Source organism: Mastigoproctus giganteus, chromosome 7, assembly GCF_048544385.1.
Source record: "Mastigoproctus giganteus isolate SK-2022 chromosome 7, ASM4854438v1, whole genome shotgun sequence".
Classification (NCBI taxonomy): Eukaryota; Metazoa; Arthropoda; class Arachnida; order Uropygi; family Thelyphonidae; genus Mastigoproctus; species Mastigoproctus giganteus.
Window position 1 is genome coordinate 81206935 of NC_143581.1, and position 15407 is coordinate 81222341.

The 15407-nt window shown below is 35.6% G+C and overlaps 1 protein-coding gene across 1 annotated transcript in view; it reads left to right on the top strand.

Moving 5' to 3' along the window:
• The window catches only part of LOC150083028 (DNA-dependent protein kinase catalytic subunit-like), a 183460-nt gene that overhangs the window by 16557 nt on the left and 151496 nt on the right, over nucleotides 1-15407 (top strand). Inside the window, exon 2 of the mRNA XM_090378361.1 lies at nucleotides 9675-9836. Coding sequence (XP_090234487.1) covers nucleotides 9675-9836 — 162 coding nt within the window. The remainder of the gene's footprint in view (nucleotides 1-9674; nucleotides 9837-15407) is intronic.

Below are 15407 nucleotides of genomic sequence, written 5' to 3' on the forward strand. Positions count from 1 at the left end.
TTTCTCTCTGACAACTCACGGCAGATGATGGCAGATGGCACTCTGTCTTTTAACTTTTCCACTAATGCTAGTGCTCTTCAAGGTTCAAATCTGTCTCTTTTCTTCTTGTCTATTAATGACCCTCTTTTCATTGAATGGAAATTCTATTCATAGTTTTGCTGATAATAGCACATTACATTCCGTCTTCCAGTTTGCAAAACCTTGCCCTGCACAAATAGCTTCAACTTCTCAAATGTTCACTACAAATCCTTAAACGCTGATCTCCAGGTAAGTCTTCAGTGGGGCAAAGATAACTTAGTTAATTTCAATCCTGTCTTATATAGGATTCTTCTGCTCCTGTGCTTATCTTCGATGACACTCAGATTTCTAGACCAGATCACATATTTTTATTAAGGATTACCTTGATCTAATCCTAATATCTCTAATTCTAATCTCTCTTGGCATAAATAAACACGTTACAAATATTGCTTCCTCTGCATCTAAAAAACTGGGGCTTCTCTTTCAATCTCGGTGTTACATTTCCTCCAACAGCTACTCGCTCTGTACAAATCTCAAGTCCACTATACCAAGGATTATTGTTCTTACATTTGAGACTGTGCCCCTATATCCTCTCTCGGGCTTCTAGATTCCATTTAAAAGTGGGCAGTTAGGTTAATTAAGGACCCATCTCTAAGTCCCTCAACCATCCCTCTCTCTCTCTCTCATTGATGTCCTGTTTCTGCAGCATGCCTTTTCTATAGATATTTCTGTGGGTACTGTTCTGAATTGTTTTCTATTATCCCACCCCCCAAAGCACACTGAACGTGTGCTGCATCCATTTACTGTTCAGCTTCAAACTCATAGAATCGGCTTTTCTTCTTTGTCATTTATCCCTTTAACTTCCATTTTCTGGAACAACCTTTTTTTTTTCACACACATTTCCTGAAAATTAGTCTAGAGAAATTCAACCTTCTTTTGCCTTCTCAACTTTCAACACACACACACACACAGTACTAAGTACTATAGATTCCAATACCTTTCATATTTGAAGTTTTTATATTTAAAAAAAAAAAAAAAAAAAACCATCAGATCTGGGTTCTTGTAGTGCCAATTTCATCTTAATCTGAATCAACCCAGAAGAAGTAGTCAATTTTAGTCTTACATGAATTGTGAGACAGGGAACAGCTTGCTTAGTAGCAAGTTATTCATTATGAAACTTGTATTAGGCATATTATTCTTCTTCAGTACTTGAACTGATTTATTTAGCCATTTCATTGATATAGAAGATTTAGATTGGCTCATTCTTGTCTTGCCTTCATAGCTCCTTGCTGATTGGATATCAGCTCTTGTTGACTTGCTACATCAGAGGTCATAAGATAGAAATGCCCACACAACTATATCTACTCTTATCACATTCTTCCCACCTTCAGAAGGTACTAAGTAAAGTAATAGCAATTGTGACATGTGATGCAAGAAAGCAAGCATATGAGCTTATGTAGCACCAGCCAAAAAAAAAAAAAAAATCACATAACCATTCCCTCTAAATGGTTGTCCAGTTCCTCCTTAAATTTATTTAACCTATCGACTTTTACAATGACAAATGGAAGTTTGTTCCAGCAATTAACCACCTGCTGGTTAAAGTAAATTTCCGCGCATGTATTCTACAGCTGTCTTTCCTCAATTTGAATTTATCCCCCTTAGGTTCATAATCTGAACAAGTAGAAGAATCCCATCAGAATTCAGCGTTCTCAACCCATTTAAGGCCTTATACACCTCAATCAGATCACCTCACAGATGCCTAGTCTCCAGCCACTGCAATTTGCAGAACTTAAGCCTCTCTTGGTAAGAAGATCCCTTCATTCCCCTCACCAATCTTGTTGCCTTTCTCTGTACACACTCAAGCAAATCTACATCCTTCCTAAAATGAGGCCTCCAGACCTGTAATAGTAATAGTTATCACCTTGAGTACTGTATGCAGTTCTCAAGGCTTGGCCTGACCATTGCCTTATACAGAGGGACAGTCACCTCCTTTTCCCTGCTAGCAAAATTCCTGTATATCATTGACAAAACCCCATGACCTGCTCTGGCAGTCTCTCTGCATTGCTCAGAAAACTTCATATCTGACTGCACAACTACCCTCAGGTCTTTTTCATTTTCTGCCACCCTAAGTGTAGTACTGTACAGTTGGTACGTTCCTCTGGGGTTATTTCTACCCATATGCAGTACTTTGCATTTGTCAATGTTTAAAACTTCAGTTGCCACTTCTCAGCCCATCTTCCCAAATTTTCTAGATCCTTTTCCAGTAGCACACTGCCATTACTGCCATTAACAACCCTGCCAACCTTTGTATCATCTGCAAACTTCGACACTAAGCCTGATATACCTTCATCAATATCAGTATCAAGTGAAGTGTAAAGTGTGTTAGTTATCTCACGGCACCAGGGGTTTCCTCTATCTCCTTTGTGTACTTTGCTTGTGTGACCCAAGAACTCTGTGGAGGCCAAAGATTTAAAAAAGTGTGTAGGGAGTTGTTGGTTGTGTAGTGTTATGTTCTGACCATATATATATATATATATATATATATATATATATATGGTCAGAACATATATATATATATATATATATATACGCTTTTTTTCCCACTTACTCGTTAATCTTTTTTCTCAGACTCTGGGGGAGAGGGAGAAATACAATGGTGTGTATTATAAATTTAAATACGAATGCATAATAATTTAGCTAAATAAGTAAGAATACTAAAGATTAAAACTAGGGTTAGTGTGTATTTAACTGTAACATTTATGGTTTGTGTTCTTTTTCTCACACACTTTCCTTAAGTAAGATTAAAAGTAGCCGCAGACAGAGGTGAAGGTGATTCTTGCACAACTTCTATTAGAATAAGTAGGGACCTGGAACGAGGGGGCGTTGGGGGTTTCAGGTACTGATGGCAGTCATCGTGAAACAGGTGGGTATATGGAATGTGTTAGGGTAACTAATAATAAGGATAGGTACATGTATACTTGCATGTATACCAACGCTAGAAGTATAGTAAATAAATTTGACGAATTTGAAGTGATGGTCAAGACATCAAAGGCGGATATTGTTGGGATAGCAGAGATGTGGTGTCACACAGATATAAGGAATGCAGAACTGGAATTTGGGGAGTACAATGTGTAAAGAAAGGATAGACAGGATTGGAAGGGAGGAGTTGTTATGTGCTGTTAATTGAGAAAAACATAAAATCAAAAGAAGTGCATCCAGTTGATATAGATGATCAGTGCACTGTTGAGTCAATTTGGTGTCACATAAGCACTGCAAAAGCAAAAATAAGAGTTGGAGTGTGTTATAGGCCTAATGACTCGAATGAGTACAATGAACAATTGTACAGAGAAATAGAGTGGGCTTGTAAATCAGAATGTCTTATAATGGTGGATTTTAACTTCCCAGATATTGACTGAAACTTGTGGGTTGGTCACTCACACACTAGTGAGACTTTTATGGATTTATTGGATGATTGTTTTCTGCAGGAGCATATTCGAGAGGCAACCAGAGAGGGTAATACTCTTGATCTGGTTATCAGCAGTGATCATTCGTGTATTAAGAATTTGCAGATAAAGGAACCACTTGGTGGCAGCGATCACAGTGTACTGATGTGGGATTTACTTAAAGAGATAATTACCATCAGGAGTAAAGGAAAGGGTTTTTGCTTCTGTAAAGGTAACTACAGTGGTCTCAAACAGTTTTTAAATTCTGTACAGTGGGATCAACTGACGATGTTACCAACAGTAAATTCTAAGTGGGAAGATTCAAGGAATTAATCGTGGATGCTACTAAAAGTTTCATACTTATTAAGAAATATTTTTCAAGGTTTAGGCCTAAATGGTTATCAAATGAACTAATGAGACTCGTGACAGAAAAGAAAAATGCATGGGATGCATATAAATTATCAAGCGACTCAGAAGCCTATGGCAGATATAAGCTAGTCTGTAATCAGGTCACAAAGGAGGTTAGGCAGGCGAAGGCAGATTACGAGAAATCTTTGGCAAAAGATGCTAAGAAAAACAGCAAGGATTTCTTTACTTATATAAACTCTAAAAGGAAGGGTATAAATCTGATTGGTCCACTTGACATCGATGGTTCGACTGTTGATTATCCTGCTCAGATAGCAAACAAACTGAATGAGTATTTTGCATCTACGTTCACACATGAGGAGTTATTAAGGTTTGAAAATGACAGAAGGTTATCAAATTGTAGCAGAGTGTTTAATGATTTGGTAATAACTGAGAGCAAAGTGGAGGAGAAATTATTGAAATTAAACAAAAGAAAGACACCTGGGGTGGATGGGATCTATCCAGTTATATTAAAGGAGGCGGCAAAGCAACTAAGCAAACCCTTAGCCATAATGATGAGAGCATCCTTGGACTCAGGGGAGGTCCCCATGGACTGGTGATGTGCAAATGTATCCCCAATTCACAAAGGGGTATTGAAGGATGACACGAGTAAATACAGACCAGTTAGTTTAACTTCTGTTCCGGGGAAAATATTGGAGTCACTGGTTAAAGATGCATTGCAGGATCATCTAGACAAGACTGCAGCAATAATTCAGACACAGCTTGGGTTTGTTAAGGAAAAGTCTTGTCTGACAAATTTGATAGGATATTATGATGTGGTTACAAAGGACTGGATGCAGAAAATAATTTTGATATCATATATTTGGATTTCAGGAAAACTTTTGACACTGTTGCGCATGGAAGACTATTGTACAAATTGGAGCAGAATGGCATTAAGGGTAAGTTGCTACAATGGATAAAAGGATGGTTAAGTGGGAGAAGATAGAGGGGGGTAATCAATGGGTGCTGCTCTTCGTGGACTAATGTTATTAGTGGAGTCCCACAGGGTTTGGTGTTGGGTCCTTTGTTGTTTTGTATATTTTTCAATGATATTGATGAAGGTATATCAGGCTTAGTGTCAAAGTTTGCAGATGATACAAAGGTTGGCAGGGTTGTTAATGACAGTAATGGCAGTGTGCTACTGCAACAGGATCTAGTTAATTTGGGCATATGGGCTGAGAAGTGGCAACTGAAGTTTAACCTTGACAAATGCAAAGTACTGCATATGGGTTGAAGTAAACCCTGAGAAACATACCAACTGTGTGGTACTACACTTGAGGTGGTAGAAAATGAAAAAGACCTTTGAGTAATTGTGCAGTCAGGTATGAAGTTTTCTGAACAATGCAGACAGGCTGCCAGGGCAGGTCATGGGGTTTTGTCAATGATTTATAGGAATTTTGCTAGCTGGGAAAAGTAGGTGATTGTCCCTCTGTATAAGGCAATGGTCATGCCACGCCTTGAGTACTGCATACAGGTCTGGAGGCCTCATTTTAGGAAGGATGTAGATTTGCTTGAGCGTGTACAGAGAAGGGCAACAAGATTGGTGAGGGGAATGAAGGGATCCTCTTACCAAGAGAGGCTTAAGTTCTGCAAATTGCAGTGGCTGGAGACTAGGCACCTGTGCGGTGATCTGATTGAGGTGCATAAGGTCTTGAATGGATTGAGCACGCTGAATTCTGATGGGATCCTTCCGTTTGTTCAGATTACGAACCTAAGGGGGCATAAATTCAAATTAAGAAAAGACAGAGGTAGAATAGATTGGCAGAAATTTATCTTTAGCCAGCGGGTGGTTAATTGCTGAAACAAACTTCCATTTGGCATTGTGGAAGTTGATAGGTTGAATAAATTTAAGGAGGAACTGGACAGGCATTTGGAGGGAATGGTTTTTTTTTTTTTTTGGCTGATGCTGTATAAGATCATACATTTGCTTTCTTGCATCACGTGCCACTACTACTATTACTACTACTACTACTACTACTTACACTCTTATTCATTCTTCTGGCTTTTGATTCATTTGTTCGACTCTTTATTTGTGCATGCACTCTGTGGGCACCTCAACTTACTGCTATTCTTTAGTTGTGGTGCAGGCCTAGATGCAAGTTTTTTGCTGGCTAGGGGAGAATGCAGTGATAGTGTTTCTGTTGTTAGTAAATGTCTTTTAGTATATATAAAGCAATGTAAATTATTATTAACTATGTATTCTTTTGGCCAATTAATTGCTCTTTCACTCATTCCCATTCACCATAAAACTTTTTCCCCTCATGCTAGATCATTTCATTCTTTCTTTCACCAAAACTGACATTTATTTTACCATAATTTCTAATTCACTGTTTCACCTGGTGCTCAGCCTATTTATTCTGTTCTTGATTCTCATTCATTCTACTGTCATTCTAGATCGTATCCCCTTGCTACTAGCTTACTGATATTTTTCATTTATTTTACCATAATTTCTAATTCACTGTTTCACTTGGTGCTCAGCCTATTTATTCTGTTCTTGATTCTCATTCATTCTACTGTCATTCTAGATCGTATCCCCTTGCTACTAGCTTACTGATATTTTTCAGCTAATCTGCTTCCCTGGCTGCCTGCACATCTCCCTCCCCTACATTGTCACTTATTTTGTGTGGGACCCCAGTTTCCTTCACATCGCGGGGTAGTACTGGTGGGTTCCCAGGTCAGTCCGGATTTGTCGTGTCAGGGTACAGAATACTGCTATCCTCACAGTTTTTAAGTCATCGTCTGGGCATGGTGGGAGACATGGAAAAATTTAATTATTGATTATTGTTTAATATCTGGGGGACTGAATTGCCATTCTTTGGATAGTTCTGTGCATATCAAATACTTTCTGCGAGAAGGGTGTTAAAGGCTTTATAATTTTCTTCTTCTATGATGAAGAGATGTTCTTCTTCCTGGGAAGAGGGCCAATCTGTGCTACTGTATTAGCTGTGTTCTGGGGATGCCATAAATTATACATACATATAGAATTTGTTCTGTCATCACGCTCATCATAGCTGCATTTTGGGTTATCAGTCAGCCCTAAGGAAGTTGGTTTTGCCTTTAAGGAGCCACCTAAGTGGTATGCCAGGGGCATATCACAGGTGGCTTTGAGCTAACCATTGGCATCCATGGCAGAAACCTTTTGTTAACCAGATTTCTCGTTTCCTGCTCCCACTGTGTTTGCCATACCTCATACAGCTTTGTGGCTATTCTTTTTCTTTCAGCCTTGAAGGTGTTTGCTGTATCAAGGGCTATCTGCAGAAACTCTATGGATATGCCCTTTTTAAGTCTATAATACAAGCCTCTTTTGGCCCCAGCCAGCAACTGTAGCCCACTTGTACTTACTGTATGACATACTCTTGTAATAGTGAGAAGTATTGTCCTTTGTATTGATTCTAATTTATTCCTATTTCTTACTGTGGCTGAGCTGGTGAACCACGCACCGTCTCAGAAGATACAGCTCAGCTGCTCCTGAAATTTGACCAGACTGTCAACCAGACCACTCAGGGATAAAGTTTATTCCAGTGGCCAACAACACCCGAGCCAAACAATCTTTCTAGATCTCTCTCTCTCTGTCTCTCTCCATTAGTCCTGCCCTAATAGTTTGTATTTATGTCCTAGATTTTCAAGTTTTTCTATTCCAATGTGAATGAAGTGGAATTCTCGCACATTTCCATTCATTCATTTTCCTTCTTCCCCACTGTAATGACTTTATTCATCCATATAAGCTTCTGTATTCCACATCTTTATCATCCCTCTTCATATGGATGTCTCTTTGCTGTTAGCACCAGATGGGTTATCCATCTCTGGATCTTTCAAGAAACTTCCTGTCTTTTTGCTTTCATCTAGATGCAGTCTATAGGGATGCAAATTCTAAATGCAAAACCAGTCCTTACTTGCAGAAAATTCTACCTGAATTTTCTCTTGAAATTCTCAAATACTGTTAGCTTTCTGCTTTATCAAAATAGAGTTCACATTATCTTTCTTAGCTTGCTGATCAGAAATCCAAATAAATTCTAACTTCTACAATTTCAGAAAAATATTTTCTCTAGTCTGATAACCTCATCAGGAATGTTCCCTATTGGCTGCTGCTGTTGCTGGGCAATTCAAAGTTACATGACATGTTATACAGGTGGTAATGGGATGATTATGAGAATAATGGTGTTTAGTAATGTCTGATATGAGAAATGACGTATTGGGAAGTCAAAAAGATATTCAGGCCCACTCTATAGAACAGCCATACAGATTTTCAGCACCTATAAATAAAAATAACAGCTAATAGCCTTCAAACAAGAAATACTAAGTCAATAGGCAGTGTAATGCAGCTATATTACTGCATGCATAAACATGATATGAACATGTTTATAATTTGAATAACCTAAGTGTTAAAGCCGATTTTCTAATTATGTTAATAAATAGATTATATATATTTTGTTCTCTTCTATGCTTACTCTACTTTATTTCATAAATATACTGCCATTTCTGCCTCAAACCATTTTGTAAGGAACTAACAAAATGGTTAGGGGTATTTTGACAGGTGCCCAATGTAAGTTTTAATTTTTGGAAAATGTTGCGGATTTTTTTTTTTTTTTATTCTGCTTGAATAATGCAATATTTTATCATTTCTTAATGGATTGCAATGCTCATTGTATGTAACTTTTTAAGATATTAAAAGATATGTTAAAAGTTTTTTAAACAAGCTCTGTGTTTTACACCTTTTAATTTTAAAAACACAAAATAATATTAATTTTGCTAAAAATTACAAAAAAAAAGCATATTAGACATAAAATAAAAGCATCAGTCTCTTGGTCTTCTATTTTCCAATTTAAGACCATTAAAAAAAGTGCATGAAATTTCAAACTGTGTAGGTGTAGACATTTTTGCTTATTATGTTTATCAATATTATTAAAAAAAAAACGTATTGTGTACATTTGATACTCTTAATTAATCCCATTTTCAGGCTTATTTCAAATTTGAAATTACATAATTCACTTCGCACAGAGTAGCAGCAGCCATTTTGAGAGAATACTGGGTTTTGTGTTAGCACATCTTTATTTATTATTTATTATTGTTTTTCATATCTTTCTTATGTGAAAAATAATAAATCTTTCAAAAATAACTAGGGTAAGATGGTAGATGTGCAACCTTGGACCTTGTCTGGTACAATGCAACCTTTAAGAAAAACCCAAATAGTTGCAAAAACATTGGTGGGGAACCTGAGAGGGTCTTGTTCTCCCATTTTCACTTAAAACTATAAGAAAATCTCTTCAGATACAATTTCTGTAAAAGTTTGACTTTTTTTTTAGGAAGCTAGAAAAAATTTCTGATTTTTATCATTGCACAATGGTTAATGTGGGAAAATTAACCTTTCTAGTTATTTAAAATGTAATACTGAGGCAACTTGTGGTTATGTGAATATGAGACTGATGAACTACATAGAAAACCAAGTTTGCTAATAGTGAAATTAGCTTTTCATTCATTTACAATGTCTACTTACCCACTTTCAGTAAGTAATTAGAAATTGTAAATGAATAACTTGTTAATTCACTGATGAGAAATATCCACAAATGCTCTTCATTGAGTCTTCAGGATTGTTATTGCAATATACAGAGATAAATATATATACAATATATTTATCCCTGTATTTGGAATCTTACATAAATCTGTATATGCAGGAATTAAAAAATATATAAATGTATATATCATAAAGCATGCAAAAATTTACATATGAGAGCTCTTTCCTAACTTGTTCAATTAAGTATTGAAATTTCATTGTGCATTTTAAAAAATTCTGGGTTGTTGATATTTCAGCATGATGTTGTTATTGCCAAGATTCTTTTAACATCATTGGTTGTGGCAATATATGAAAAGATAGAAACAAAATCATTATTCTCCAAGGAAATTTGCCACTGTTTCAATACTGTTTTGAAAGACAGCACTCATTATGTACATGGAGTTATTTCTTTTTGTGAGGTATGTGGTTTTACCTATATTTAAGAAATTTCTTACATTAAATTATGCATTGTTCAAACATCCAATATTGTTATTTTAAAAACTTTGGGGGGGGGGGGAATTTTTGATAACCAGAATTATTTTCCCTATAAATTTTAATTCAGCTTTAAAACAGAATGTCTTGGCCTTTAATCTTTCAGTTGAAAGTCTGAGACATTAAACTCAAATGTTAATGATGATACCTATAACTTTAAACTGCGAGTTATAAGCAAAACATTCAGTTTTTAAGCATATAAACATAACTGGTGGAAATTAATTAATAAACTATTGTAAGAAGGCAATGATTAACAATTGAGTAAATTTCATTCTGATAATAATAATGGGATAAATTTAGATATCCATAAATCATCTCAAAATGCACTAATTTTAAGCAAATAACATCACAGAAAAAATTTGTTATTTGTTTGAATATTAGTAACTGTTCTGATGGTCTGTTCGTGGACTTGCTTCTCACCACATAGTTCAGGTCATCAGAATTAACAAATATCTGATTTTTTGTTAAGTACAAAAGGCCTGAATTTGTATGCCATCTCAATAGGAAAAAAAAAGAATATCAACCCTGCTTTTTTTTTTGTTTATAAAAATATGAGACTGTTGTTTTGTGACACACTGATCACTCATTTAGTTAACAGTAGATATCATGACATATCAACTGTTAACTAAACACATACAAATAGAAGGTAACTGTCAATTAATGAATGTATTTCTATGACTATATAGTAATAATACTACTATATGATGCAAAGATGCAAAAAGCAAGTGTATAGAACATCAGCCAAAAAAAAAAAAAAAAAGGTACCTGCCTCACCGTCCATCCCCCCCCCTCCAAGAATTTGACTTTTTCCATGAATTTATTCAAACTACCAACTTCCACAGCAATAAATGGGAGTTTTTTCCAACAATCAACCACATTCTGGCTGAAGACAAACCTCCACACATCTATCCTGCAACCATCCTGACTCAATTTGAATTTATGCCCCATCTTATGTGTGTGTAGTCTCAACAATAGGAGGAATGCCATCAAATTTGAGCTTAGTCAATCCATTCAGGGCCTTAAGCACCTCAACCAGATCTCCTTGCAAGTCCCTAGTCATCAGACACTGCAATTTGTAGGACTGAAGGTTTTTCTTGGTAAGGGCACCCTTTTGTTTCCCTTCACCAATCTGGTTGCCCTTCTCGGCACCAATTTCAGCAGATTTACATCCTTCATAAAGTGAGGTCTCCAGACCTGAATACATATGTGGACTTATCATGGTCTTGTACAAAGGGATAGTTGCCTCCTTATCCCTGTTAGAAAACTTCCTCTATATCATTGACAAAGCCCCATATGCTGCAGTGCTCAGAAAACTTCATATTTGATTGCACAATCATGACCCCAAATCATTTTCTTTTCCCACCACGTTCAGTGTAATACCTCAGCCCATCAGCCTAATTTTTCTCGATCTTGTTTCAGTAGCTTACCTTGAGTATTATCATTATGGGACAAGACTAAACTTTGGGGATTCCACTAAGAACATTAGTCTATGAAGAGCAGTGCCCGTTGATAATCACTTGATGTTTTCTCGCACTGAACTATTGCTTTATCTATAGCAGTAACTTTCCCTTAATGCAATATTGCTCTAATTTTCATAGCAGTCTTTTATATGCAAAAGTATCAAATGCCTTGCAAAAGTCCAAGTATATGATAGAAAAATTAGTTTTTGCATTGAGTTCCTTAATTACCACATCATAGTATTCAATCAGATTGATCAGACAAGATTGTCCCAATTTGTTAATCCATGTTGTGACTCCAGTATAATTGCTTATCTGTCTAGATGTCCTGTATTACTTCTTTAACCACTGATTCCATTATTTTCCCTGGAACAGACATTAAGCTAACATTAAGGTCTATGGGTCTGGCCCATAATTCCGACAACCGTAAGTAAAAATTTACCTATTATTTATTAGTTTTTTAGTAAGTTAAAATAACCTCATATGTGAGGCAAATTTATTAGATTAATTAAATTAATCGATTATTAGATTAAATTAGAAAAATATGAAAAATTTTAATGACAAATACCTCTCAATTTGAATATCATATTTTCTGTTAAAGAAACAAACAGTTTTAAAATATGATCAGCAAATAAAAATGATTTAATTAATTTTACTTTATTATATTGCATTTAATTGGTAATTTTTCAAGTTGAATTTTGGTATTTGTATATGGTGTTTGAGCAATAATTATAGGTATAGCATTGAAATGCTAAAGATAAAAAACTTGAAATAAGAATACTTTTGGAATATGAAAATTTAGAGTAATGTATTTTTACAGCTGCTTCATAAATATCATTAGCATAACTAAAACTATAATTATACAAGTATTTGTTATTAGCTGCACTTTCACAAATTTTTTGAAAGTACATTAGGCATGACTATGGGTACTAGCAGGATATTTAGAAAAGGGGTAAAATATCCCATTTTCTTCTTATTATTATTAGAATACGTAAGATTATTTTAAGTATTATTATTAAGATTATTTAAGTATTATTATTAAGATAGGAGAAAATTGAGTATACTGAGTTATGCAAAGCCATGAGAAAGAGACTCAGAGAGGACATAAGAAGATTTAACACACGAAAAGTAGAACAAGCATTAAGGGAAAACAAAGGACTTAAATCAGCAGCCATGAGCAGTAATAAAGAAATACAAATGATACTGAAATTGAAGAATACCGATGGTGTATTTATAAATACACCATCATGTATTTATAAAAGTAGAACAAGCATTAAGGGAAAACAAAGGACTCAAATCAGCAGCCATGAGCAGTAATAAAGAAATACAAATGATACTGAAATTGAAGAATACCGATGGTGTATTTATAAATAGCAGAGAAGGCATAATTCAAATAGCAGAAGACTACTATAGAGAATTATACAAGGAGCGAGGGAATGATGCCAGCAGTGGGGAAGAGGGATTACAAATTATAACACATGCAACATACCCAATATCCTTCCCTATGAGGTAGAACATGCGTTGAAGAAAATGAAGAATCAGAAAGTCCCAGGGGGAAGATGAAGCTACTGTAGAATTGTTAAAATTGGGAGGATGAGACAAGACACAAAAACTAGCAAGACTCTTCACCAAATGCATTAGAAAAGGTGTGATGCCTAAGGAGTGAAATAATGCAATCATAGTTTTGCTGCATAAGAAACGAGATAAATCAGAAATTGGAAATTATAGACCAATTAGCTTGTTATCTCACATTTACATTTAATGGTTCTTCACAAGGGTCATTACTAACAGATTAGAAAGAATACTTGATGAGAATCAACCAAAAGAGCAAGCTTGCTTTAGGATGGGATTCTCAACTGTGGATCACCTTCAGGTAATATCACAGCTAATGGAGAAAGCAAATGAATATAAAACACCATTATGCCTGGCATATGTGGATTATGAACATGCATTTGACTCCATACAGCATAAGGCAATGTTTTGTGCACTGGAAAGACAAGGCATAGATACCCCCTATTATTATGATTTTGAAGAAAGTATATGAGAATGCTATCTCCTTTATTAGCCTAATAAAGGAGATAGCGTTCTCAGTAGAAAATTTAAAATTGAGAAAGGAGTTCAACAATGAGACACAATATCTCCGAAGTTGTTTACAGCTTCCCTTGAGGAAGCTTTCAGATTAGACTGGTTGCAGAAAGGAATCAAAGTGAATGGAGAGTACCTAAACCATTTACAATTTGCAGATGACATTGTGGTCATAAGCCGCAGTCCCAAAAAATTAGAGGAAAATCTTAATCAGTTGTGCAGTGTTAGTAAGGATTTCAGACTAAAGATGAATATAGCTAAAACAAAAGTAATGATGAACAAGTATGCCTCAGAAAGGGATATAATTGAAGGAGCTAGTAATTGAAAAGGTGGAGTCATATACTTATCCGGGACAAGTCATTGGCTGTAATAATGATAAATGGCTGGAAGTCAAGGGAAGAATAAATTTTGGATGGATGGATAACATTCAGGAAATATAGTCACATACTGATGAGCAATATCTCAATTTGTCTGAAACATAAAATAATGAACCAATGTATACTCCCCACCATGATTTATGGAAATGAAACTTGGGCACTCACCAAAAGAATGGAAGAGAAGCTGAGAATGACACAGCGAAGAATGGAACGAATTATATGGGGAATCAGAACTGTCAGATAAGAAGACAAACACATGGATTAGGCAGCAAACTCAAGTAAAGGACATTCTTATCAAAACTAAAGAACTAAAATGGTCTTGGGCAGGACACATAGTTCGAAGACATGATGGCAGATGGACTAAGAAAATAACAGAATAGTACCCAAGAGGAGCTAGAAAAAAACCTGAAAGATAACGACGGAGATGGACAGATGAAATTCATGAGTTTGTGGGTAGTAAATGGATGGCCAGTGCTCAAAACAGAAGGAACTGGAAAGTTGCTGGAGAGGCCTTCATCCTGCAATGGATTGAAAATGGCTGATGATGATGAGTATGTTAAGATTATTATAATACTTAAACATTTGATTATAATTTATATGATATTTTGCAAATTTTAATATGTGATTTTGATATAATTAAACTGTAACTACTGTCAGTAAACTGGTTTTTGTGAAATCTATATATATAACATAAAATATTAACATTATCATATGCTGTTTGCATAACTGAATGGTTTGCATAACTGTTCAAATAAAATTGTAATGATTTTAGTGGCCATTTTGATTACATGAAAAACATTTTTTTATTGCAAAAACAGTTTCTAAGATATAGACTCTAACTTTGTTTTTTTATGTACAATCAGCATGTCGGGATTTTCGACTTTTGGGAAACTAGGGTGGTACTGAAGGTTTAGAATTTCTCAGGTCACCTTTGTGAATTCTGCCTTCCTGATTATCCATTATCTGTCAGCACAACCTGTTAGCAAGCTCTCCCCTTTCATCATACAACGATGCTTGGAAAATGCAGCAGCATCATCAAAAATGGTGAAAAGTCTCCAATCTAGGGACCTGCTAATAGAGACTTATCACCCAAGACACTCTGAACTACTATTAAATTCACTTCTTTAAGTGGAATTCCAATTCAAATTACTCCACATATTCAGACTGTTAATTCTGAATTCGTCCAAGGGAGTGATCACTGAGCGGGATCTATCAAACGTTTCTGAAGAAATAATAGTCTAGGAACTAAAGGAACAAAATGTATCTCAAGCAAAAGGAATCATGATGCAAAAAAGATGGCATGTTAGTCCCAACACATAACATAATTCTTACCTTCAATACACTGAATCTACCAGCTTCAGTCAATGCAGGTTACTTAAATTTCCATGTTGGACCCGTTATCCTAAATCCCTTAAGATGCTATAAATGACAGAAATTTGGTCACTCCCAGACAGCATGCCATGGAGTTTCAATATGTCAAACTGTGGCTGTACATTTCATATTCAATCAGAATGCAAGGCTCAAACTCCACAGTGTCCTAATTGCAGGGGCAACCATCCAACGTGCTCTAAAGAATGTG